General features: G+C 51.1%; 1 protein-coding gene across 10 annotated transcripts in view; it reads right to left on the reverse strand.

Moving 5' to 3' along the window:
• Positions 1-26,278, reverse strand: part of Rgs3 (regulator of G protein signaling 3) — a 119,700-nt gene that overhangs the window by 21,979 nt on the left and 71,443 nt on the right. For 3 of the 10 annotated variants that reach the window (XM_057783707.1, XM_057783708.1, XM_057783713.1), the window contains one exon: positions 20,160-22,738. The exons of 4 other annotated variants lie outside the window; for them this stretch is intronic. In XM_057783707.1, the coding sequence (XP_057639690.1) occupies positions 22,631-22,738 (108 nt within the window). In that variant the 3' untranslated portion in view covers positions 20,160-22,630. Of the gene's footprint in view, positions 1-7,120; positions 7,264-7,298; positions 7,411-7,485; positions 7,730-20,159; positions 22,739-26,278 lie in introns of those variants that run through there. 3 more of the 10 variants (XM_057783711.1, XM_057783712.1, XM_057783709.1) reach the window with 3 other exon arrangements.

The raw sequence follows: 26,278 nt of genomic DNA on the forward strand, positions 1-26,278 counted from the left end.
TACCCCCTCAGTCTCACACAGATCTGAGCAAATCCTTCTCCTGTTCCTAACGCTTACCCCTAGAGACGGCTAAATCTGTTGATGCTCTTGTGTGCTCTCTCTTCCCACAGACATCGCCACTAAGGCATCTCCTCTCCCCAGATCCCAGCACCCGCAGCCACAAGCTCTCTCAGGCACTCAGCACCTGCGCTGGAGCCGTCACTCATGCCAGAATGCCTCCTGATCTGCCTGAAAAGCTGTGTTCATCCTTCCAGAGCACAGTTCCACCGGCCACAGGTCTGCATCTGGCTCTCTTGATTTCTCACAGGGGTGACAATGTCCCACAGTGAGAAAGGATTGTCTTTTTGATAAGTTAAGCATCTCCTCTGGGAAGATGAATCTGGACTTCTGCATCACACTGTGCAGAAAAATCTGTTCCAGACGGGTTTCAGGTCTAAATATGTAACATAAAAAGGTTTAAAACTTCAGAAGGCCTACCATACCATATCTGCAGGTTTTATGTCTGCAGAATCAGCCAACCACAGGTTGAAAATTTAAAAAGAAAAAAAAAAAGAGTTTCATCTATAGTGAAAATGTATAGACTTTTCTTCATCATCATTATCTGTAGCAGAATTCCTGCCGACCTGGCAGGGGAGTTAGAAACTAACCCTGGCCTGGCTCCAGAGTTAGCACCTAGCCATAATCCATACTTGGTTTAGCAGACACCTTTTGTCATCTTTTTGAATCTTGTCTGATAGTTTCCCAAGGATGCAAAGCCTATGCAAAACTTGGTTTGAGGGAACCTGGAAAACTGTGGTACCTCATGAATCGAGAATTTGCACTTGGCTGTACTTTTGGAAGCTTCATTCAGGTTGTGTTGAGCATATGGAAATCAACTGGCAAAGGGAAAGGGCTTCAGTCCGTCGAGGCTGGAGACCCCTCTAGTTGCAAAAGGCTAGGTTCATTCTCAAGGTGTCCCTGAGACATCTTTCCACAGACTTGTGTGAACCCACACCCACGCCACAACATCCGAGACAATTATCCTCAAAACAATATTGTATAACAATAACTCTGATAACTAAACCTACTGATGTGTACACAGATGGAGGTAACCAATGCCGCCTAGAATTCATATTGTATTGGGTTTTACTTATTAATATTTTTTGATATTTTGAATGTGTACATGTGTGATGTAAGTGTGTGCATGTGTGTGGACACACATGATTTGGGGTGAGAATTCATGTGTGGGTGTGTGGACGATCAAAGTTGACATTACTGTTGTCTCCTCAGCTGTTCCCCACTTCAGTTATCAAGGCAGGGTCTCTCTCTGAACTTGGAGCCCATTTTAAAAAAAAAAAGCAACAGATTAAACTGTATTAAAATTGAGACCCTCTTTTCTTCAAATATTGCCTGACAAAAATAAGAAGGTAAGCCCCAGACTAGGAAACATATTCTCAGTGTGTTTAGCCAATAAGGAACACACATCTAGAATATTTTTTAAGCTCTCACAAACCTGTGGGGAAAGGGGGAAGACATGATCCAATAGGAAAGTGAGGAAAAGGCTTGAACAGGTACTTTGCCAGCGGTTACCCAAATGAGCAATTAGCGTATGTAAAGACCCACGACCTAATGAGTCATTGAGGAAATGTAAATTAGAAAGACAATTAGATATCACCATATCTGATATCAATAGTGCTGCAGAGACAAGGGCAACAAGTGTTGTCATATGTGGCTTGAAGGTCGGTGCACTGGCGCCACGCCGAGGGAATCGTGATGGCATCTGTCCAGCTAATTATATACCGCTCTGTGAGTCAGTTATTGCACAGTATAGGAATGTCTAAGAAAGATGAATGAGCTTCAAAAGACGTTCAAGGAGGCCCTTGCAACACTTTCTGCTGCAGCCTGGAATTAGAAATACTCAAAACGTTGTTAAATATAGAATAAGGGGTAAACTGAGGTACACAGCTAGGGAAACACAGTAAATAGTAATGGAATGAACAAAATAAAACTTGAGACATGTTGCTGAGTCGTCTGCATGAAAGAGCATGGACTCAAGGCCCCGTTTATCCAAAGCACATGGTAGGAAGCAGTCAGAGAGAGACCAGGACCACAGTGACTGAGGGCACGCTGGAACTTTCCCGGTGTACTGGATGGGATGTTTTCTGTCTGACCCAAATGGTGTGATCATTTGGTGAAAACTCATCGGCTATGTTCTTGTCATCCTTCTCTAGTACACCAGGCTCAGAGTTACAAAGCCATCAACAGTGTCTTCTCTGCTGGAGACAGCAGATCCTTCCCCGTGAGCTCCCCACCTTTACTACACCTCTCTAAACACATTCCAACTACCCCTCCAAAGAGCTGCTGCCTGCACCCCCCCATCACCTTCTGTGACAATGCCCCCATCCTAGGCACCTCATCTCCATGGCTGTATTTAGCAACAGCTACCTATGAGACAAGACATCTGGTCCTCCGTGAGATGACCTGGAATCCATAGGCATGATTCCTCCTCATTTCATTTGACAACTGCCAGAGGAACCACAGGCGGGAGAGAAACATACTGTGAAGTGAGGCCACTGCCTTGAAGTCCCTATAAGTCACGTGAGACCGCCTCTAGAGATGAGAAGGAGCATGTGGCTGGGCTGGAGGGTAATCTGTACATACAGGCAAAAATCATACCTCTGTAGAAATGAGGTGGGAAACTAGGGTGGACAGGAACGCATGCGCACGATCAAACAGCCTCACTGCTGTAGGGCTTCACTGAGGCTCCAGGCGACGCCCGAAGCTTATCCAGGACATGGACAGCAACATACCCATCTCACTACCCCTTACCTACCCAGGCGGAGCCTTTTATGTTGACGCTTCCAAGACCCAGAAAGGGTGTTACACAGAGAAATTAACAGGATTGACAGAAAAGGAGAGTAGAATGGGAGAAAAAGAGAGGGGCTTGGTAGAGAGGGGGAGGAAGAGGGGATGGGGGGGACAGAAGGAAAGAGGCAAAAAGAACAGAACCAAGTTGCTATTTGGACCAACTGGGAACTCTATCAATTACAGTCTCTTCAGGGAAGTGTTCGTGTCCTGACTGGACACCAGTTACAATCCGTGGCTGCTTATACTCTGTGGCTCCTTCCCTAACCTCCTCTAGTTTTAATTCAAGGTTCCAGCCAGATATTCAGCTCTCCAAGGCTCTGCCCAGCCTTTTCTCTGTCCCTCTTCATGTTCACTCACCCTCTGCCACCTATCTCTAGGTTCTGTTATCAGCCCAAGGCTGACATGCCAACAAACGACAGCGCAGATGGTGAGTACTCCTCCCTCCAATCCCTGTAACTCACCACACAGCACAAATGGTGAGTGCTCCTCCCTCCAATCCCTGTAACTCACCACACAGTGCAGATGGTGAGTGCTCCTCCCTCCAATCCCTGTAACTCACCACACAGTGCAGGTGGTGAGTGCTCCTCCCTCTAATCCGTGTATCTCACCACACAGCACAGATGGTGAGTGTTCCTCCCTCCATCTAATCCCTGTAACTCACCACACAGCACAGATAGTGAGTGTTCCTCCCTCCAATCTGTGTAACTCACCACACAGCACAGATGGTGAGTGTTCCTCCCTCTAATCCATGTATCTCACCACACAGCACAGATGGTGAGTGCTCCTCCCTCTAATCCCTGTAACTCACCACACAGTGCAGATGGTGAGTGCTCCTTCCTCCCTCTAATCCCTGTAACTCACCACACAGTGCAGATGGTGAGTGCTCCTTCCTCCATCTAATCCCTGTAACTCACCACACAGTGCAGATGGTGAGTGCTCCTTCCTCCCTCTAATCCCTGTAACTCACCACACAGTGCAGATGGTGAGTGCTCCTCCCTCCATCTAATCCCTGTAACTCACCACACAGCGCAGATGGTGAGTGCTCCTCCCTCCAATCCATGTAACTCACCACACAGCACAGATGGTGAGTGCTCCTCCCTCCCTCTAATCCCTGTAACTCAACACACAGTACAGATGGTGAGTGCTCCTCCCTCCAATCCATGTAACTCACCACACAGCCCATTTCCCTAAATTGGGGGCATGGGTGGCAGCAGCTTGGGCCTTCTTGCCCAGAAGGGAGACACTTGGGCAGTCTGGGGTAGAGGGTACACCTGGCAGCTCTCCACACATCCATTCCTTAGTGCCCAGACCCTCTGATTTCCCGAGTGGCTGGCGGTGCATCCCCCTCCACCCCACTCTGCTCATTAGTGGTTCTGCTCACTAGTGTAAAGTGGGACGGAGCGAGGTGGGGGGAGACAGGCATCAGCTCCCTGGGACTGAGCCCAGAGGGCCTGCTGTGGGTGGCTCCAGCCTCCCTGGACTTAGGGGATGAGCCATAAGAAGCCTTGTTTATCCCTGGGAGGAATGATGGTTTTCCCTGAGCAATGACATCTTGGAAACAGACAGGCTCCACAAACAACAACAAACCTCCCAGCCGGGGCCTGGTTGCAGCTTGCATGAGAAGGCTTCTACCCAGAGGCGCCTGAGTAAGGCACAATGAGGTCAGAGGCTGCTTCTAAACTGAGCCTTGTCTTGACTCTGACTCTTGAACCTAGATCTGCAGGGAACCAGAGAATCCAGTGGCAGAAACGTGCCTAGCAATATCTGATCCAGTCCCTGGCTGCTCCCAAAGGGGAACTAAGCTAGAAACATAGGTGAATCTCCCTAAGGTGCACTGAGCAGGTAGGAGACACAGCTGGGTCTCCTGGACCTCTTCTACCACATACATTGATTTTCCAGAGGTCAGCAAGCTCAATCAGTAAGCCCAAGGGTCCAAAAGGAGTGTGTCGCTGGGGAGTCTAAAAAAGAGAGAGAGAGAGAGAGTGCTCCAAGATGAAGCCCATATACCCTGAGATACAATGCAATGGGGAGAGACATGGACTGAGCAACCAGATCCTGGGTTCCGTGTAACCTCAGGTGAACGTTTCCTATCTGTCTCAATTCCTTCTCTATTCAGAAAGTAAACAGACTCCAGCAGCTCCAGAGACTCAGAGACCAAATAGGAAGCAGCATTTAAGCTCCCCAGGGATCTAACTGGGCATGGGCTTACTCTCTCTAGCCATGCCTCTTCTGAGAACCAGGCAGACCCCTGGCAGATCTAGCCCAAGCAATGACCATTCCAAAGTGGTCCAAGAAGCTGAGCTCCAAGCCCCTGTAGTCTGTGCAAAGGACAATGTATGACTATTACAATGGGTCCATCCAGGGCCATACCTGCTACCATCGACGGCTGGGCTACAGTATGGTCACCACCAGCACAGTAAGACCCCTGAATAGGCTCTTTCTATGGCATTAGGCAGGCTTAAGTAAAAGTTCTCCCTGCCTCACTTCCCACCAAACCCAGCCTTCAACTCCTTGGCCCTCCATATCTGCACATGTGTAGAGACTAAGGCTCCTCCTAAGAAGCCAGGTCCTTTCCTGGCTGTGTCTACTCTCTTGTCATCACAGAGACAGGATGAACAGTCTGAGTTGACCTGGACATCAGAGCATGGCCTTCAGGGGAAACAAAACACCCTAGCTCACCAGGGCATCTCAACACCCTTCTCCAACCACACCCTGGGAGAAAGCTGGGTTCGTGGGTGACTAAGAGATGAATAAACCCACATCATACATAAATAGGACACAAGCAGCCACCGGAGATGTCACCACCAGTAGACAGATGTATTCACTCCAGGTATGGAAGTTAGGTAAGATTAAGATCTAGAGAGAACAGAAAAGAGGGGCTTTCTTGGCCAATGAGACAGCATGCACGAAAACCGAGAAGCACGGTACATTCATTGATACTAATACCTTTAATCAGGAGCCTGATGGACCAGCCTGGCTTAAAGCCCTGGAGAATTCCCGATAGGGTATCACTGTCTCAATGCCTCCATCCTCACTATGTTCCTGTTTCTCAGATGCCAGGCTGGGCCTGAGTTGCCCTCACACTGCAACTTGGCTCCCTAGAGGCTCCCCACCCTGGGCTAAACCATGCCACATGCTAGGGCTGAGGAAGAGGGGAGGTGGCCCTTGGCTGGGCACAGAGGACTCAGAAGGCCTGGGTGGAAACTTTGACTCTGGCTGAGATCCTGCTAGCATCAGAGGAGCAAGCCGCTGCAGCTCTTGCATTGGTGCTGTGCAACCACTCCAGCCACCCGAACAAGGAGCAAAGTGCCCACAGTATACGCCAGAGACCGTCTGGATGGGGAATACTTCTCCAGAGTTGCTGAGGGGCCTGGTGGCTAAGTCAGGAGTCTTGAGCAAATAATGCCAGACTCAAGTGGGATCCTGTAGCTTGGGGCTAGGTAATGGCTTCTCGTGTGTCCTGTCCTGCCCTCACTGTTCTGGGAGGCAGAGGTCCTCCTTCCTGATTTGGCTCAGTCATAGACCTGCTGCTTGAACTTAGTCAAGGCTTCTCCTCTCTCTGGACGCAGGATCCCATTCTAGCCCAAGACTTGGGGTTCCTTTGGGACAAGAGTAAAGACATGAACCCCCCCCCCCCAAGTTGAGAGCAGATTTGGTCTCTGACTACTCACAGGGGCTAGCTCTGAGAGTGACTGGGTCTCAGCTGGAGCCATGGGAGCAGGTGCAGGCTCTTCCCTTGGCAGGATAGGGAGGTGGCTTTGAGCTCATGAGGCATACAGCAAGCCTGCTTGTGTTTCCAAAGGCAGATCTCAGAGACTAGCATTAACTCCCCCAAGACAGGCTTAGGAGTCCACTTCTTCCCCAACTGCCATCCCCAGTGACTGCTGGTGTGTGGCCAGCAACCCTGACACAATAACCAACCTCCTTCCTCATGCACTGTCCCAACTGGTCACCAAACATTCCTGGTCTCTCCTAGAAAGAAAAGCTTGCTGGCTAGCTCGGAAACAGAGAAACAGCACACAGGGGAAGCCTGTCCCTTACCCCTGAGGGGCTACCACCCCCTGAGACAGATACACACACACACACACACACACACACACACACACACACACACCAGAACAGAACAGAATAGAGCTGGTTTGGTTGCAAAATGTCTCTCAATGGCTGCCCTGGGGAAGAAACAATAGAAACCAGGACCGGGGCATCCGGAAGAAGACGACCCTCCCGCTGCCCACCACCACCACAGATACACCTTTGTCATGAAGGCACCTACCCAGCACACTCCAGCAAGGACCCAGGCGACTCCTAGCTGCAGCTCCTGCCGGCCACCCGCCCGGGTCTCCACCCGCTCCTCCCGAGGGCGGGAGGGCGGGCAGCCGGCCGGCGTGTCAAGCGGCTGCCTTCCCCAGACAGAGCTCCTTTGTGTCAGTAGGAGCTATTTATGGACTTACCCAAGTTCCCCAGGGGAGCGGTACCTGCTGGGAAAAGCAGGACCAAATGACCAGGTTCCACCTCCCACATGGAGGTAGGTTTTATTTTTTTCAAAATCCTTGCATCACCCATCCCTCCTCTTCCTCCTCCTACTTGTCCTCCTCCTCTTCCTTCTCCTGCAAGCCAGTGCCCTTCCCAAACACATACCCGGTTCAGCCGGCCACCGCCGCTCAGAAGAGAGACTTGACTCTCTTGCTTTCATCAAAGAGAAAAGTCTGTGATTTTCCTAAACCACTTTCCCCCAAGGATGTCTCAAGAGGAGAGTCCTCCGCTGGCCAATCCTTTAGCAGAAAGTGTGCACTAGTTGGAGACTGGCTTGTATTCAACTAAAGCTGCCATTCCTGGGTCCCTTGCTGCCCATTCCCCAGGTCCCCAGCTGGTCCCCGAAAGTACTACTCTGGAGGGAGGGGTGCCCATTCCTCCTCAGTGGATTCCACCCTGAGACCCACACACATCCTGAGTTCTCCCAGGGCTGGGGCAGGGCAGAGCTGAGGCTGCCCCTCCCCGTTGAGACCCAGCCAATCATCAAGTCGGCCCTGTCACACCCCCACCCCCATGCTGCTCTGTCCCAGGGGACAGCTGCCCTCAGGGTCAGGGAGTGGTGGCCTCAGTCTTTCTCACATCATTGTCCAGCACAGCTGGAAACACGTGTTTTTACTGGGCAACTGGTATACCAAACCCTGAAGAATCTGAGATAGACAGAGAACTTAATCTTCCTCCCCACAGCATAACTGCCAAGAAGTACCCACTACAGCAACCAAGAGAGAAGGGACAGTGTGATCTCAGCAAGAGACAAAGCCCAGGATGGTGAGGTTTCCTTGTGTAAGTCCCTGCCTCTGTCTGAGCCTTGGTTTCCTCATCTGTAGAATGGGGCACCTTCAGAATCTAGAGTGCTCCAAGAGCTGACTCTAGGCCCTTCTTCTGAACACAGACTCTGTGCCCAAGTCTGTATTAGTTCATTTAATCTCCATCTGCATCTTGAATGGTGGGGTCTCTTCCACTCCTCACACGTGAAGAACTGGAGGGACCAGGGTTGACCACTGTTGACCACAGGGCTTCCCCGCTCCTGCAAGCAGCACTTGCGCCCTCCCCCAGCTGGACCCTGCAGCCTGGCTGTGCTCTTATGTGGGTGGTGAGCCCAGGGTAAGGCTGGCAGCCCACCCCCTGCGGCTCCCACTTTAGCAGAAAGAGCCCCATACTCCTGCTTCCCAGAACCCTAGAACAGAGCTCAGTATGGTACCTTGGCCTCTCCCTCTCCATGAAGGTATCTCTGACTAGGATCCTGCCTGCCCATCTGTGTCTCTCACACTTACAAGCACACATAAGCTTGTGGCTCTAAGAGGGTCCTTAGCCGGGTCAATGATCGAAACACTCCTTGTGGGACTGGTTACTTAAAAACTGTACTCAGTGCTCATCTTGTGGGGAATAAAAGGAGCCACGGCCATTCTTGCAGACAGCATGGGTTGGGGTCTGCACTCGCAGAGCTAATATCCGATCTGTTGAGATGGACGCCAGCCATCAGATGAACGAGGCCATAATTAGACATCGTACTCTGAGGGGCAACACAGCTCTGCCAACCCAGGGCACTAGGGTTCGTTAATGTGCTGAGCTGTGGCATACAGAAAAAGGGCTGGAACCCTGAGGAGCCGGCCAAGACAGGCTGGAGAGAATCTAGCACCCAGGGAGCCCAGGGAGCCCAGGGAAGCCACTACCTCTTGCCTCTCCACTACCCCAACACCAACAGCAAAGTCAATGCCCTCCTCAAAGTACAGCCTACACTACAGGACCAGTGCATCACCCCGGCCAAGCTGCTTCTTCTGGAGAGCCATCTCTTCCCACTTATAGCAGTGAAAAGAGAGAGGCACAGAGATGGTGACTTTGCCAAGGAAACAGAGCAACTGTGTAGCTAGGCTTGGCACAGGAATTTCTGAGTGTCTCGGGCTCCATCCACGGCAGCCTAGTGCTTATTGGTCTAACACCAATGATGGTACTGCTCCTAGGGGGAGGAATGGGGACAGAGAAGCAGTGACATTTTGGTGCCCCACGGCCGCTTAGGACCCAGTCCCCTTTGCTAATCCATACTGGTGTGACAGATATTCATTTGCCATCCTGTGTCAGCACTGCAAGTGGCGTGAGCCCTTCCGAATGATTCATTAGATCCTTAGAGCCTTATCAGGTATGATGTCTGATATCTAAATTTCACAGGCGATAGGCAGAAATTAAGAAGTCTACCAAGGGGGCATGATAGCAGAACAGAGCGACTTTCCCACCATGTCCACAAGAATGTGAGAACAGACACACTCACAAGTTTAGTGAGAAGCAATGGCGGCTCCTAGAGCTAGAACCAAGACTCAGCAAGGACCCACCTCCCATTTATGAAAGGCGGGGCCTCTAGGCTCCAGACACAGGCTGCCCCCTGCACACTTGCTGCCACAGGCTCTGCATACCTTCCCTTCCAGTCCCCTGTTTGTCCCAAGACCCTGTCAAGAGCCATGTGAAAATGGAAGCCCTTGTCCCTGAAGATTCCACCTGGGGGAACAACGGTTTTGACAATGACATTTGAACATGCCCAGTGTGTGTGCTGGCCCACTTAGGGGGTTCTGGGCTGTGACTCACAGGGGGCTCGTGATTGAGGGGTCTACTGATTCTCTGCAGAAAGGTCCGCTCTACCATGGGGTCAGCCGAGAAACTTCAGTGTATGGTTTCAGATCTCGCGGAGTCTCTGCTCTATCCCAGAGCCTCCACCAGGGGCCTGAGCAGACATGCCATGTGACCTCCAAACAAGGCAATGCTACCCAGAAGAGCAGTGCATGGCTTTGGAATCAGAGCAGAGGATGTGACCTGCCCTGTTGTTAGGGCCCTGGAGGCGAGCACGTGGCAGGCCAGCCCCCACCTGCAGTATCAGTGCCCGCGTGTGTCACGCCCACTGCTCAGGACTGCAGGGAGCAGGTTGTTTCTGTGCCTATTCCTCGGGAGGGCAGGTTTCAACAGGAAGCTCGTTGTGATGGTATCTGTTGAGGGGTAATGGACGTGCCTAGTAGTTGCCCAAGTGGACTGACAGCTGGCATTTATGGACAGCAGGCTGTGAATAGCTTGCTCTTCTGATGAGTCCAGACAGTAAGACATAAAAAAGGGACGTGGTATAAACGGAAGCTCCCAGAGAGGAGAGGGAGAGAAACCTACAAGGCTGATGACTGATGGGAACTCCTGTCAGCACGGAGATTTGCAAAGCTGAAGGTCTTGGGCTATCGTTCCTCCTTCCACAGCCGTCCATTGCCCACCTCCATCAGGGATGTACTAACAGACCACTGGCTCCACCAACCTAGAGGCTAAGGGCACCCAGCATCTGAGGCCTCTGGCGAGACTTCCCCACTGTGCAATAACCTACCTACCTGATGTTTCTACCCACGAATTTGAAAAGAGCTTTGATTTATGATTTTCTTTGTTCTTTTACTGGAAAAAAACCAAAACAAAAAAACCTCATTGTACTGTATTTGGGGCAATCTAAATCTGTTTTTCTAGATGCTGATCATTCATATTTGACTCCAGAATCGACTATCTTGTACTTTCGGACATGAAAGCTGGTTTTGTGTTGAGACCGGGAGGAGTGGTTCTAAGACCTTGGCTCCTAACTGCATACGCTGCCTCCACCTAACACTTCTGAGATGTCTGCTTGGCCATCCGTTCATCTCAGCAGCCTTGAGCAGCATACCAGACTCGGTCCTACCCACAATGACAATGCTCCCAGCCACAGACAAGAAGCCCTGCAAGTAGGAAGCCAAAGGCTACCCCCTGGAGTTATCCCAGAGACCTGCCAGCAGCCCCAGCAAGCTCCTGCATCCTGCCTGGAACATGCTTTGCTGTCACGTGCTGGCCTGACTTTGGGTAGCTATCACGGCACAGCGTGGCCAGGCATCGGGCCATCTCCCTCCCTGGGTCCATCCAAACTGTCCACATGCTGGCCTAAGAGTTCAAAGTTTGGGGAGCAATCCTTGACCCACTATGATGCTTCTTCCAGCTCCAGGGTCAGGTTGTGTCTTGGCAGCCAGAGTCCCTGGGAAGTGTTCAGCTGCAGGCTGAACCGCGGGGAGCCCCAGGCCTGTGACCTTAGCTGCTAGGACTAGTTTATTCCTGCACTCCCGCAGGGGCCTGCCCTCTGCTCCGACAGCTGGGCTGGAGCTCAGACCATCAAAGCAGAAGGTCAGCAGAGGAGACTAGAGTGCCACAATAACTTTGCTGCCGCCTTCAGAAATGAAGACAACCCCCTGTCTGAGCCTCAGTGGTTCCGTCTCCAAGATGAGTACTGGTCTAGATCAGTCCCCTCAAAACTTAAGTCTATAGAATGGCGCAGGGGCCTCACTTACCACAGGTGCACACTGTGGGAAGTAGTAAAACTGAGAGGGTTTGGAAGGACAACTCTTCATTGCCACATCTGAGCATGCGTTCAAAGGACATGTCCCACTGAATAAAGTACAGGCCAGGCCAGGTGTAACAGACCTCGCTCAGTGAGCATCTTGCTCACATGATTAGAGGCTCTGACTTAAACCAGTCTTGTTCTGTGAGAACTCACTAACTGGGATCCTCACTACCTCCTACAGTGAGCCTTGGAAGCTCTCGCTTCTGGGTAGGACCAGCACCGAACTACGTGTCGAGGCAGTCTCTGGAGTGTTGGCCGTCTCACAAGCCCCTCCACCCACCAGTCACCAACTCCTGTAGGTCTCCCCTCCTACCCATCTGAGACAGCGCCTCTGCTCTGATCTAAGCCTCCATCATCTCTCCTTGGCAGTGTGGAAGAGCAATAGCCCCAGAAGGCTCTCTGTTCCCTCCTGAGGAGGCCACTGTGAGCTCTTCACCAGACAAGCCCAGTCCCAGCAGCTACCACTGCCCTTGGAACCGAGTTCAAAGTTCTTGTCACAGAGCTGTGGGGTGGCCCCACCCAACCCTCCTCCAGCCTCGTCTCCCACTCCCTTCGTCTTCTCCACTCTTGCACTGACACTGGCCTGCTTTCAGGCCATCATCTGAAACAAGCTTTCTAGTACCCCGAGCCCCTGGCCCGCTGCCAACACCCCTGTCCCAACCGAGAGCTCCCTGTGGCCATGAGGGCCCTGCTGGAAGGTGGCTGAGAGCCAGCCTAACCTGCTTCCATTCACCTTTCTTTGCCATCAGAAGGCCTCCACGTCCTTCTTCTGTACTCAACCCTGGGGATTCGGACGACTCTAGAGATGGCTGTGTGACCCAGGCCTCAGCCGTCTGTTCGCGCATTCTACATTCTTCAGTGACTGGGATTAGCATATGATCCCACATGGGCCAGTGGGACTGGGGCCCTGCACTGTTGCTGAAATGAGGGAGTCAAACCATGAGGCTAGAACTTGGCTCTTCTGGAATCTACCACCATCACTGAGGTAGTGAGTCAACACATAAATAGGTAGAGCAGTGAGGGGGTGAAACTGGTTATTGGTGGCATTGGTCAAGGTCCTCAGTCCAACCAATCCTACACAAAAGCTGCCCTCCATAATCTACCGGAGTCCATCCGTGGGCTGTAGCTTACTGGAGTGGGGTTCGTTCTCTTACAGCGGCTGAATTCCTGACTGATAGATCACTGGCCCTTAGCACACCAGGCTCTCTTAAAGTGTTTGCCCATTCGTGCAGTCACTCAACAAGCATTCGGCAGCAAGACAGCGAGCAGATTTGTTCAGCAGAGTCATCTTGGCTGCTGTTTAAGGAGATGTCAGAAGCAGCAGGGGTGCCCAGAGGGAGATCTGCTAAAAGACCACCCAGGAGACCCCGGGGGCAGATGCCTGAGAAGGGAAACGGAGACAAAAAGAATGGATGATTCCTAGCTCTGAGTTCGCTGGAGAACCTCTGATAGCGCTCTCTCTCTCTCTCTCTCTCTCTCTCTCTCTCTCTCTCTCTCTCTCTCTCTCTCTCTCTCTCTCTCCTCGGCCTCAGGACCCTCAGTAGCTCAAGCCTCCCAAGGGTCTCACTATGGGTTGCACAGTCGGCACTGAGCAGCGCCAGGGTCAGTCTTGGTTCTGGGGTTGGAGTTGACAGGCAGGGATCAGAGTGTGGTCACCTCCTGTTACTGTTTCTTCCTTCTCTTCTGTTCCCCTCCCTCTCTCACTCCGCCTTTCTCTCTGCCATACCTTCCCCTCTACAATGGACTGAACCCCTTAAAATTGTGAGCAAAGCAAATCTTTCCTCCCTTACATTGTTTCTCTCAGGTCTCTAAACAGCGACAGCAATCCTATCCTGGTGCTTTCTGTGGGTGAAGCACAGTGGCTTTAGCCTTTCCCTGAAGGACATCTGCTGGTCCCAAGTTACTAACAATAAAACTTCTTTGAATGAAAAAAAAAATGCAATAAAGAGGAAATAAAAACAACTGTGTTGGACAGATTGCACATTATGGCAGAAGGCAGGCACACTATGTACTCAGCATCATTATTATTAATTATTATTTGCAGTAGAGATTTCAGGAAGTAGAAATTTAACACAGAACGCAATTCCAAAGATATTTAATGAAAATGTCTTTGAGCCGAGGGAAAAGATGATCTCTAGACTGACATGGCTCAGGGAGTTACTGTGGAGAACCATTCATTGCCCAGAGAACAGCCAGGCAGCTCTGGGGACATTCCTCAGTTCCAAAGATGGGAAGAGAAAGCCTGCTTGTTTCCACGAAGGGATCTGAGAAAGCAGTGTCAACAGTGCTCTTCGTAAAACGGTAAAAACAGGAGAGCAAGGGGCCTCTTAGAAGAAAGGACCTAGAGTCCTTTATTTAAGCAAGTTCTAACTCTCACACAGAGCCAAACATTTCCAGACTTAGGGGAACCAAGAAAGTGGAATGGGGAATACCCACAGATGTTTCTGAGAAAAGCTCCAAGAATGGTTACTGCACAGAGACTGGAAGCCCAGACTCAAGGACGGGCCGGTGTGGCATTACAAACTGACAGCAAGATGTCTGCAGATTTCCTGACCGGCAGGACCAGTGCTTGAAAACAGTGGAACCGGAAGCTATAGCTGCAAACGATTTCAACACTATCTAGGAGCTACAGAGAAAGTCAAAGGGAGTCGTGGGCCAGCTGAGAGGTTTAGGGTGGGCTGTAGCAGCGGAACACAGATGCTTACAGGACTGTGTGCTGCCGAATATGGAAATATGGAAATGGAAGCAGTGAGGCAAAAACATTAGCCAGCTACAGTCAAGGTGCAGGCTTGAGAGGAAAGGCTCATGCACAAAGGTCCTTCTTATATAAAGAACTCTGTGGATGAACAATTCAACCATAAACAACTCAATGGAAAAAAATACGGACAAAAGAAGAGAACACTGCCCAAAGAGATTATGTGACCAAAGACCATGTAAACACAGGTTGGGGTCTCCAGTAATCAAAGGAGCCCTTTTATTCCTATTTTCTAACGGAATGGCAGGGCTGAAGAGCTGGCTCAGAAGTTAAGTGTACTTGTAGCTGTGACAGAGGACTTGGTTTTACTTCCCAGCACCCACATGGAAGCTCACAACCATCTGTAACTCTAGTTCCAGAAGATCCAACACCCTCTTCTGCACCCTGCAAGCATGGGGAAGGCATGTAGGTGCCCATTCATACACACAAGCAACACATGCACATGAAATAAATAAATATAAAAACAAATGTTTAATGTAACAATAGATAGTGCCACCGAGGGCACTGGGAAATAATAACTCTCTTCCTAAGAGGTCCGTTTCCTGGGAAGTAGGACTTCCGGTATTAAAATGGGAAATCTCACACTGGAGTGGGCCTAGTGTGCACAAGGCCCTGAGTTTGATCCCTAGCCCTGGGGAAAGAGAGAGAGAGAGAGAGAGAGAGAGCTCCAGTTAAGATGGCATTACAAACCAGCACAGCTGTGCTGAAAAGTCAATCAGCTACCGGAGCAAGAATCTGCTTACGGACGCCCGCCCACTGACCCGAAATCCTACTGCTCCAAATTCATTCCAACAAAAATCTTTGCCAATAAATATTTATTGAGAGTCAGACAAAATACTAAGGAACAAACTGGATGCTGGGAGATTACAAGGTATGTTCCTAAGGACTTTTATCTCAGGGTTTTGTAGCCAATACAGACTCAAAATGACTGGAGCACCTAACTCTTAAAGATGATTCAAATATTGCAGGTTTTACCTATGAAATGAATGCTCTAGAAGTGGTGTTGTAGAGCATCATCTATCAGCGGGAAATGTGGCTATACTATACTGTTAAATGAAAAAAAAAATCAGATTTTAAAAAACGATACCTGGAAGTAACCCTAACTTGCAAACAAGAAATATGTGTGGGAAACAAATTTCTGACAAAATATACCCCAAAATGTTAATAACAGTTAACAGTGGGCACTGCAAAGTGTGAACCTTGTTTCTTCCTGGTTCATCAATATTATATGTCTTCTCCATGAAAAACATCAATTCACAACATCAACTGCACTAAACAATGACTCCGCTATGCCACTGTGGTAGAGGGTCATGGAGAGTCCATCACGGACCACTACTAATTTTCTCCATGTTTGCTTTCCTTACTGGGAACCTACGCCTCGTCAGGCATTGTAAGAGATGTCCTGTGCACATCACAGGGCAGAGTGGATGCAGGCTGCGTAAGAACTGGCCTCAGTGTACAGTCCTACAGGTCCCTCGGAAGGGCAGAGAGAGTGCCAGGCCCATGAGGTCCTCTCTCTTCCAGGCTGGCTCTCTGCAGACAGTGCAGGAAGTGACAAGGGAGACAGCGAGGACATCAGTACAGGGAAGGTGCGGTGCTAAAGGCCAGCTGGCTGAGGTCAGGGAACAGGGCAGCTAGCTAGGGGGTTCCTCGCCTGGCAGGGGGAAGAAAGACCACATCCGGTTCCAGAAGTTCCCAGGTCCTGAGCACCCAAGGCTGCAAGAAAAGCCTCATGAGACCCGAGGTGGTCCTCTGATTAGCAGGAAGGAGGAAAAGGATCTGCCTTTTGGAACCTTGACCCCAGGCTTGGTGCCTGTAAAATAGAGGTCTAGGCCTCCAGGGCCTGCTAGTGTGGACGAAGAGGGAGGTGAAGACAGAGGCTCCAGGACCTTCCCAGATCTGAATTCAGTGGACCTGTAGGACTTCCTCACAGAGGGCCTGACAGGAAGAGGAAGGGGCGAGGCACCCCCACCCAGCTCCCAAGGAGCCCCCTCCTCTTCCCCTCAGCAGTGTTCCTACTGCTGTTTTTAGAATAGGCCCACAGGAAGCAGAGTGTCGCTGCCAGCCCCCACCACACTTCGCACGGCCCAGCTCCAGGTAAAACAGAGCAGCCCGTTTATCCCCTTCCAGTCGGAACGTGCCCAGAATTCGTAGCCATGCCTGCTGAGCAGGTAATGCCCGTGCTGCCGCCCATCGTGGCCCAGGCCGGGGACTTTCTAATGCCATAGCTGCTAAGTGAAAAGAACATTGCTCTCTAAGACCGTCTGCATCCCCTCTGGCAGACCTTCAAGTCACCAACTATGTGCCCTTGGCCAAGTCCTGGCTTCTATCCTGGTCTTGTCCTCTACAGATTGGCTTGTTAAGCTGTTAATCTCCCTGGGGGACAAGGGAGGCTTTCAGTTCCACATTTGATTCTACGGTTTGACCAAAATCCCAGTTACTCGGCATACACACTCTGTCCTCCACTTTAAGATATATAGGGTGGTTATGTTCCCAAAGACTCCTGGGAGTTGAATGTGAGTCTCAGGATGCATTTTCCCATAGAAGACTGCCATAAGCGGTGATCCACCTCCTCGGCTAGCCTACATAACCCTCACTGTTCCAGCCAGGCAGACCACTGAATACTGTTTTTGTGCAATAACGGCATTAAGAACCCTCTAAAGAAAATGTATCTCGAGTTGCTTTGTCTGAGCAATGAATGACAGATATTAGCCACAATGGAAAGATGCTTCTGAGAAGGTCTGCAAAAGACACTGGAAACGGAAAGAAGGGAGACTGATCAGCAACAACTCTCCCGGAAAGTTAGCCTGAGGCTCAGCGGGCAGGAGGGCCGGTTGAAGAATACATGTGCACACAACGTACATGAAGTCAAGCAAGAGTCCAGGACATGCTGAGCACAGGGAAGGAAGGAGGCCCGAGAGGACACCAGTTGGCAGACGAATGGAGATGCTGCCTAGGGCAGGAACCTTGGGATGGAGAGGAAGTAGGAAAGGGTTTTTCCACGGGTGTCTGTAGTTGGGACCTCTTCTGGTATGAGCTGAATATGGCGCACACTGTCATCCGTGTGTGAGGGAATGAGGAATAGTAACCACGTCCATCGCTCACACATAACCACACACATGCTCTCCTGTTTCGGGGTGAAGCCCTGTTCCTGGCTGACTACCGCCCATCCTCTGAATCTCAATATCAAGTGTCCGGATATGTCCGTACCCCAGGAACAGTAACTATGATAGGAACCTGAGTTGGGAGAGCATAGGTACTCTACAACAATCATTCTGGTTAGTCTGCATTCTGCTGGGCCCTGGAGACCACCTGGATTCCGCTTCCTCACTGTTTATCAGGAAGGAAACAGATGATCAGAGACGTGAAGTGATTTGTCCAGGGTCACACAGTGAGTACTAGATAAGTCAGTATTCAAGTCCAGGGGCTTCCGCATCCTGCTTTGTTTTCTTCTGAAAGGAGGGTTATAGAGAGGGGAGCCCTCTGACTTAGAGAACCAAGGAGCAGTTCTGATCAGGCTTTCTTTCCTCCAGGGATGCCTGTGTGAGCATGGGGACAGGGCTTAACCCTCGGTCCTGGTGCAAACCTGGCCACACTGCCTCATAGATCAAGCGGAGGTGTGGGCCTGCTGATATCTGCGAAGCTGTGAAGTCTCAGCTCTGACTCCAGGGCTCTAACACCAGTTTGCTTGTGACCGTGGTCACAGATGTCACTTCTCCCTTTTGATCTTGTTTCCTCATCTCCACTCTAGACTAAATGGAGGGTCCCACTGAACAGCTGGATTCAGTTCTACGCCACCGAGTGAGCATCTCCTCTGGGCCAACCAACAAGAGAACAGAAAATGAATCAAGCTATGACCCCCACTTGCTCCTAAGGAACTTACAGGCTTGTGAGTGAGATAGAACTAGCTGCCTGGTACGGGATGCTAAGGATGAACACACTCCTCTGGCAAGCACAGCGTGGGTGGGGGCAGCTCTGAGGCATGCCTCAGAAAGTGTCTTAAAAAGGGGTGCTAAGTCATGATGGCCTTCTTGGGAGCTGCAGCCATCAGGGCCATTGAAGGCGGACAACAGGGTCCAGGAACAGCCTGCCTGTAGAAAGGAACAAGGACTTTTGGGAGGAAGGGACATTCCTACCCGTGTAGCCAGGAGAGCCTTGGAGAGCCAGGCTGGGACCCAGGCTTTATGGTCAAGACCACAGGGATAGCCTTTAGACAAGACTGTGACTGCTCAGCCCTGCCAGGACTCCCCAACTGGAATGGTCTGTGGTTGCAAGCAAACAGTAGAATCAAACAATTGTGACAGGTCCTCTGGGCAGGGCTGCCCTGCCCAGACATTAGCTGTGTGATCTCAGGCAAGTTTAACTTTTCTAAGACCCAGTATCTTCATCTATAAACTGAGTCAGTTCTCAAGAGGAGAGCATCCCACATCAGGCTCTAGTGAGGACCAAAAGAGACAAGGCAGGATTGGCCTGGCTCCCAGCCAGTGCTCGCCAAATCTTCTACCACGACCATGCGCTCTACACCGGAACCAAAGACTTAGGAATGGCTGGGGGCATGACAGGGGACCCTCTTCAGAGACTAGATGGGAAGAAAAAGAAAAGTAAGAGAGGGCATAGAGGCAGTTGTTCCCTGTTCCTTAAGAGCTGACAAGGAAAAGAATGGCTGCCTCTGAGAGCAAGGCAGTAAAAGAGGCAGTCTGCCTCAGCCAGACCAGCAGTGGAGGAGCTGGAAAGAAAAAGAATGCTCTCCGAGGAGAGGGGTCGGGGAGAGGAGCGGGAGGCTGGCATTTGATCCCTTTGATTCCCAGCTACTTAGGGCTGACGTCTTAAACCAGTGGATTAGCAAAACCCAGGCCCAGATTCTGGCAGAGGCAGGTCTTCTCCTGCCATCCACCGGGCCTGGTTTAAAGTCTCCTCTCTTCTGCACTGATGCTCACACTAGCAGGCTGGAGCCTCAGCCAGGTCCCATAATGGTGACCCACGATCCTGTTGAAAGCCAGACTTTGAAGAAGACGCACAACCCAGCGCTTCAGAGCCTCTGAAGGGCTTATTTTATGAGCTTAGTTCTGCCTTTCATATCAGACTTTTGTTAAATCCTGTGAAAATACATTTGTTTTTCAGACTGGGCCACCATATAGGGGTAGTAATGATATACTGTGTCTCATTTTAATTGTCCCCAAAGTACTCTTCCTCAGAGGAATGGGCCAAGATGTCGGAGACGCCCATAAATGCCTCCTGCCACCTTTGCCTCCACAAAGGACAGTGGTCTAGGTCTCTTACCAGCTGCCTGACATAGTCTAAGGCATTTAACATCTCAGAACCTTTCACGGTTCCATTCGTAAAATGGAAGACAAAGCTAGGCACCCTTCTGCTATCCCCAGTGTGCATGCATCCACAAGGCAAAACCATCTATGCCTCTACTTTGGAGAACCTACTTAGGGCCTTGGAACTGGTTATGATTAGTAAGGCTTTGATGGCAAAAGTTAGAGGAGAAATTAATAATATCTCACCACTCCCAGAAGGCCCATGTGGTTACAGCTTCTAAAGGGCCAACAGACTCAGACATGACAGCTTATATGGAAGATGAGCTTCAGAGGACTCAGAGCCCAAGACAGAAAGGGATCCAAGAACACACAGGAGGCTAAAAAGGGCACTTTGTATTTAAATCTCACAAATGTCCTTTCAACAATAAAGCGGTTGTGCTCCCATCCTCCCAGTTCTGGGTCTAAAGACACCACCCAAGACAATTGGCCCATCAGGAAAGAGGTCATTGTGTGCTTCTTAGTGTGATTTATGCGGCAGGGAGGAGCCCAGCTATGTTTCCCGTGATTATGACTCTCAGAGGCAATGTTGAGAGCTTGGTCATTCTCTTGAACAGCTGGGATGGACTGAAGAGCAGAGGCCACTAGGTCATATTTCATCTTCTTGGGGTCCATGACACCAAATTAATTGTCGCATTGATTCATGAGGCGGGACAGTCACCACAGCCACTGAGTGAGCTAGCCCAGGGCCTGCCAGGGGGGCCTGGTCTCTTCCCCATCAGCAGCAGGCCTGAGAGCTTGATGGGAGAATCTGTCCTACGCAGGAACTTATCAGGGAGAATGGCCCTTCCCAGGGATGGGTGTTATATTAAGATCCTCCATTTTCCTGAGCCAAGAGCTCAGACACAAGTCTTCCGTACTTCTCTGCTGGACACAGGTCCCCAGACCCAGGAGAGACAAGACTGTTGATTTCCTGGACTGGCAATTCTCCTGTGCCTCATGGTCCCCTTAATGTAAGAGAATCAAATGAAATCAAAGTGTAGTGTGCTGTGTGCACAGACCCTGAGGGCTGATCGTTGGCTGGCACAGGGTGCTACGTAACCCCTGGACCAGGCCAAGCAGCCTCCTTCCATACTGGGCTGGATGTGAGTCTGACACCTGCAGGTTCAGCCCATTTCCCATTAGCCTGATGACTCAACATGGTCTCATTCTATGTTAGAAGGAAGAGAAACTGAAATAAGGGACATACTCTCTTCTAGGTCACTGTTTAGAGGCCCTGGCAACCTCAGAAGAGCACAGGAATCTTCCCTAAGGTCCTTCATGACTAAGGTGGGGGGGCTTCTCTGGCCTTGGCCATCACTGCAGCTTTCCGTCTCGGAGCCCCCAGGAGACCTAGACCTACAAATACTCTCTAGAGTGTAGCCTATGTCCCTTTAATCTACAGCCTTGAGATTCTGTCCTGCTGGATCTCTGCAGTTAGGGAAGGCTGTGCAAGCTGCCCAGTCCAGAGTCCCAGCTAGGTGGACAGGGAGTGGACAAGGTCAGCTCTCATCACTGGCCCTGGGCAGGTTAACTTTGGCCTTGTCTCTGTGAAGGCTGCTGAGCCACATCTAGCCCTGGACCCTAGACTCTAGTTCTCTGAGTATAAGGCCCTGACTTCCTTCAAGACCCCTTGGCGTGAGAGGCAGTTCTAATATAGATGATCTCCATGGAGCCTGGGGGCAGGACACCTACGAACTTTCCCATCTTGGGAAAACTAAGCTTTTCTGTTACAGGAGCCACGGACATTCCCTCAGCACTGGCCCTATCTGGACTGACCAGAAGAGTATTTATGAGGGCAGGCCGGGCTGAGCAAATCATCCCTCCTTGTCCCAGAGCCTAGCATCCAATACCTAGCACCCTGTGGAACAAGTCACTATTATCCTCGCTTGGAGGCCTGAAGGGGAGGCCTAACCAGGCTCACAGCCACTTGAGCCCCTATTAGCTGCACTCTGATCTTGTAGATAGACACTTGAGGGGTCTGTGACACCCTTCCTCAAAAGCCTTCCATGGCTCCCTACGATCACCAAATATGTGCTCTTCGGAGAGCTGCAGCCACGCTAGCCTCCCTCTAGTCCTCAACACACCATGCCCCTCCTTCCCATGCCTTCCTGTGCTCTTTCCACCGCCTGGAATGCTCTCTCCAAAGTCTTTGGCTGGCGGGTTCCTTTCCGGTCCATAGGCCTTGGCTTAGAAGCTATGTCTTTCCCCATTATACCCCACACATAGCAGCTAGACCCAACGCCCTCTCTGAAGACATCTACGATGGTTCTGTTCAGACTCCCCCAGTGTGTAATCATGAATTGGTATTGATTTATTTAATGTTATCTCCCTATCAGGACTAGGAGGCCTGGGATCTTGACGGGAGCACGGGTTCCCCTAGCATAAAGGAGATGTTCCCCCAGTATCCACTGAATGAAGAAGTAAATGTGTCCAGATGAAACAGGAGTGGGAAGATATCTTCTGGCAGGAATGGGTCACAGGCATTTCTCCATTAGAGTGACCCCTCCCTCCTTCCTGCTGTGCCCAGGCAGGTGCCCAGGTGCCATTCAGCCTCCTTCTGCTTGAAGGGAGCTTGCTGCAGAATCTTCTCCATCCGGGACTTCCGGGACCACTCTGCACAAGCCCACAGGGTCTCTCACACCACTGTTCCTCCTGTTGCCAGTCCATACACACCCTCAGGACCACTCCCTCCAGATGACCCTAGGCCCACCATCTTGGTCTTCCGTTTTGGGTCCAGTTGAGATGAGGTTACTGTGTGATAGGAAAAGCCCCCATAGGGTTAAGTTGCCAGAAGCACAGTCCCGCCCTTGGGCTTGTTCAGCCAATCAGAGTCTGTCCTGATGAGGTAAAGCTTCTATCTTGGGTGGCTTTGAAGGAGGTGACTGGCCCCATCTCCTGCTGGAGAGAGCCGTAAGGGTGAAGTTTCTGTGGAACCAGACAGAACTGGAATTAGCTCGCTGTCCACTCTGATCAGGACGGCCTGACTCCACGACCTGCCTGGCCTTCTTTCTACGGCACTCAGTCCCTGGAGTCTCCGAGACCCATCTCTAGCTGTCCCAGAGAGATGACAAGGTGGCACACTGGAAGTCATACAGTCAGAGAGAGCCCAGCAGGCCTCAGTTTCCCCACCAGGGCTCTAGAATCTGGCAGGTAGCTACCCAGGAGTGTCAAAAAACACTTGTCACATGAGCTTGAGGACCAGTGTCAACCTCAGTAAACATGGATAACAATAAATTATTCTACATAATCACCCTGACAGACAATGATGAGCATCACAGTGGGCAGTTTACGGGGAACCTCCTGCATGCCACAACACCCTACACAGTCCCCAACGGATCCTTACAATAACCCTGGCTACCCCATCTACTTCGCTGATGAAACATGTCCTCAGGGAGGCTAAGTGGTTCTCCCAAGCTGACATATCTATGCAATTATTTTGAACTATCTGTTGTCTATGACTGCTAAGGAGAGAACGTGATAAATTCCTCCACGTGACAACAGGGTTGGTACATGTACCCTTCTCATCCTTAGGCCCCTGAATACTGAACAAGCCTACTCTGTTCCGAAGGTTCTGGAGTCCAGTTGCAGAAGCACCCTCGTACCAATGGGGGCTCACTGCTGACCACGAATGGACAGTCAGGACCAACCCCCGTGGACAAGCCTCAGATCTACAGCCGTGGCCTCAATGCTGGGATCACCACTCTAGTCCCACATCATCCCTTTCTGATTAGAAACCGATAAGGCCCCAGATGAGGTGCCATTCATCTCTGTGACCCCAGAGAATCCAAAGCAATGCCAGACACAGGGGGACACATTCATCATGTGTGTTTGATCAAATAATCAAAACTGTATAGATCAGTCAGTCCGTGGTAGCTTTAAGCCTCACTGGCCACAGCATGGACCAGCTCTGAGCAGATCTAATGAGAAGCATCACGGTAGTGCTCAGAGTACAGCAGAGGGAGCCTGGGCCCTGTTATCAAAGGCAGAAGGAGTGAGGACGCCCTCCAGGGACATGTAAAGAAGCAAGAGGGCGCAGAGTTCTACAGACAAGCATGGGTGCTGAGCGAGGAAAGAAGGGACAGGAGGCAGAACATGCTGAGGATGGAACTCAGCTGAGAAGAGGACGCCCTTGTCACACACAAGTCCTGTATAAGCTGGGTATAGTGGTATATGTCTGTAATTTTAGCACTTGGGAAGTTGAGGCAGGAGGGATTCAAAGTTTGAGGTCGTCCTCAGCTACACATGGAGTTTGAGGCCAGCCCAGGCTATATGTGGCCCTGTCTCAGAAGGGTGAAGGTAGTGGTTGGAGAAGATGGTTCTGTAGACAATGCACTTGTGCACAAGCATGAGATCTGAATCTGGAAACCCAGCAGCCAGGCTGGAACAGGCAGATCCTAGGAGCTCTCTGCCAGACAGACTCCCATAATCAGTGAACTTCAGTTTCCGTGAGAGATGCTATCTCTAAAACCAAGGTGAAAGGCAACTGAAGAAGACACCCAAACATAGACCTCTGACCAATACACAAAGACACAGACGGACAGGCAGACACACACGCCGCAGACCTTCTCCTCCCTTCCCACATATGTCACAGAAAGTTATGAAAGAGAAAGAACTCTCCGGAGCGTTCTTTTCCTAAGAGAGGTGGCTAGCTCCAGTCCCTGGCCTCTTAGGATCACAAAGCAGAAGGACCTGGCAGGAGGCTTCCAGCTGCCGTGAGTGGTTGCCACAGGTTGCGCGCAGGTAAGTGCCACACCTGCCTGCTGTTCTTTACACTACCTTCTCCATCCCCTGTGTCCTCGCAATAAGCATTGCAGTCCTTCTCAGGACGAATTGTGCCTATCACTGCTTGTGAATGGAGAAGGGCAAGCAACATGACAGGGAGGAACAGGGGCTGGGGTAGGAAAGGGTAGCGGGGAGTCTGATGGCTGCTCTCTGAGAGGGGCCTTGGAATGGGGCAGGTTGCCTAGACACAGTGTCCTCAGTTCCACAGGAGGCAGAAGCGGAAGGCATGTGCCGCAGCATTGGCCCCAGTAGAACCTCCGTGCCTGGAAGCAAGAGCCAACTTCCCAGAACAGCTTGGCTTTCTCGCTCCTCCCGTGGACAGTATCCGTCCTTTACAGCCAGGCTGGGGAAGGCCGACCTTCGGGAAGGATGCTTGCAGCACCTGAGGCTGAGCACAGGTGGCCGAGAGGTGTGTGGAGTCATTAGAGTTGCTGAAGCCTGCCTAGGCTGCTAGAGGGCTGGAGAGGATCAGACTTACGGGATCTTTTTTCCATAAGCACTCTGTAAGTGACTCATGAAATTCATTGTTAAAATTCCTTAAGTAGGTATGGTGGAGGTGTGGCTGGGTAGGGTTGAGCAGCAAAACACAGGCCCCCTGGGGGGTTGCCTCACACAAGCCAAATGGTGCAATAACTGACTTCCTGGGAGAATGGAGCTGTATAGATCTTGGCAGGCCCAGGTCTCAGGCACACAAAACACCTCCAAAGCTGTTGGAGCTGCCAGCCTCTCCTCCAGCCTCCTTTGCACCCCCTCCGGCTGCTCCTCTAACAATGTACTTACAGAGCTGGCGCCTGCCCAGGATACCCACATGTTAGGTGTAAGTCAAGGGCTGGAACCCCTTTCAGGGTCAGCCAACCAAGCCCATTGCTGAGCAGGGTCCAGAGCCTCTCTGAAACAGCCTAGCCTGCCTTTAGGTTCCCGTATCCCCGGGTGAGACTGCGCTCGAGTGTCTCCAAGGTATCGAGAGGCTGTGGCTCTCCAGAGTCAGCAAGTTCTGGAGTCAAAAGCACAGTGCACTCTTCCCCCAGGTAAGAGGAAGAACGCCCGCTGAAAAGGAAACAGTAGCAGGAGTGCTGACCTTGGGTGACCTGGGAGTCGAACTGTGCTCAGGCAGCGCAGATCCAAGGGGGTAAGACAGCCTACTTAGAGCCATGGTGATGGAGCACTGTGATGATGGGAAGAGCGGTGCACTCCACTCAGTGTTTGCTGAATGAACACCTGCTACATGCGGTGCTACACCGTGAACTGCATCTGCTCTCCCAGTTAATGCCCACAGCAGTCCTTAAGGGAGGAACCACTGCCCCTCTGATGGAGCCACCAAAGCATGGGGCAACAAGGGGACTCGCCCATAGTTACACTGGCCACCAGCAACCGTGTTTGACTCAGTATCTCCCGTCTAGGATGATGCAGTGCCCTGATCCTCATCACCCTTACCAGTTTGCTGGAGAGCAGCTGTCTACCACTGAACAGAGGGATTGCCAGCACCTCTTCCATGTGCTTACTGCCCTCTCTGACAGCCAGGGCACATGGCTTGGTAGCCCAAATATATCAAATAGCAACAAGGCCCACAGGTGGGCAAGCTTCAGGCCTCCTCATCTCCTCTTCCCTGAGAGCTGACAGAGCTACCACCTCAGCAGCTTCTGCAGCCACCGCCCCAAACTCCAAATGGCCAGCACTTGTTGC

Source organism: Chionomys nivalis, chromosome 11, assembly GCF_950005125.1.
Source record: "Chionomys nivalis chromosome 11, mChiNiv1.1, whole genome shotgun sequence".
In the NCBI taxonomy this organism is placed as follows: Eukaryota; Metazoa; Chordata; class Mammalia; order Rodentia; family Cricetidae; genus Chionomys; species Chionomys nivalis.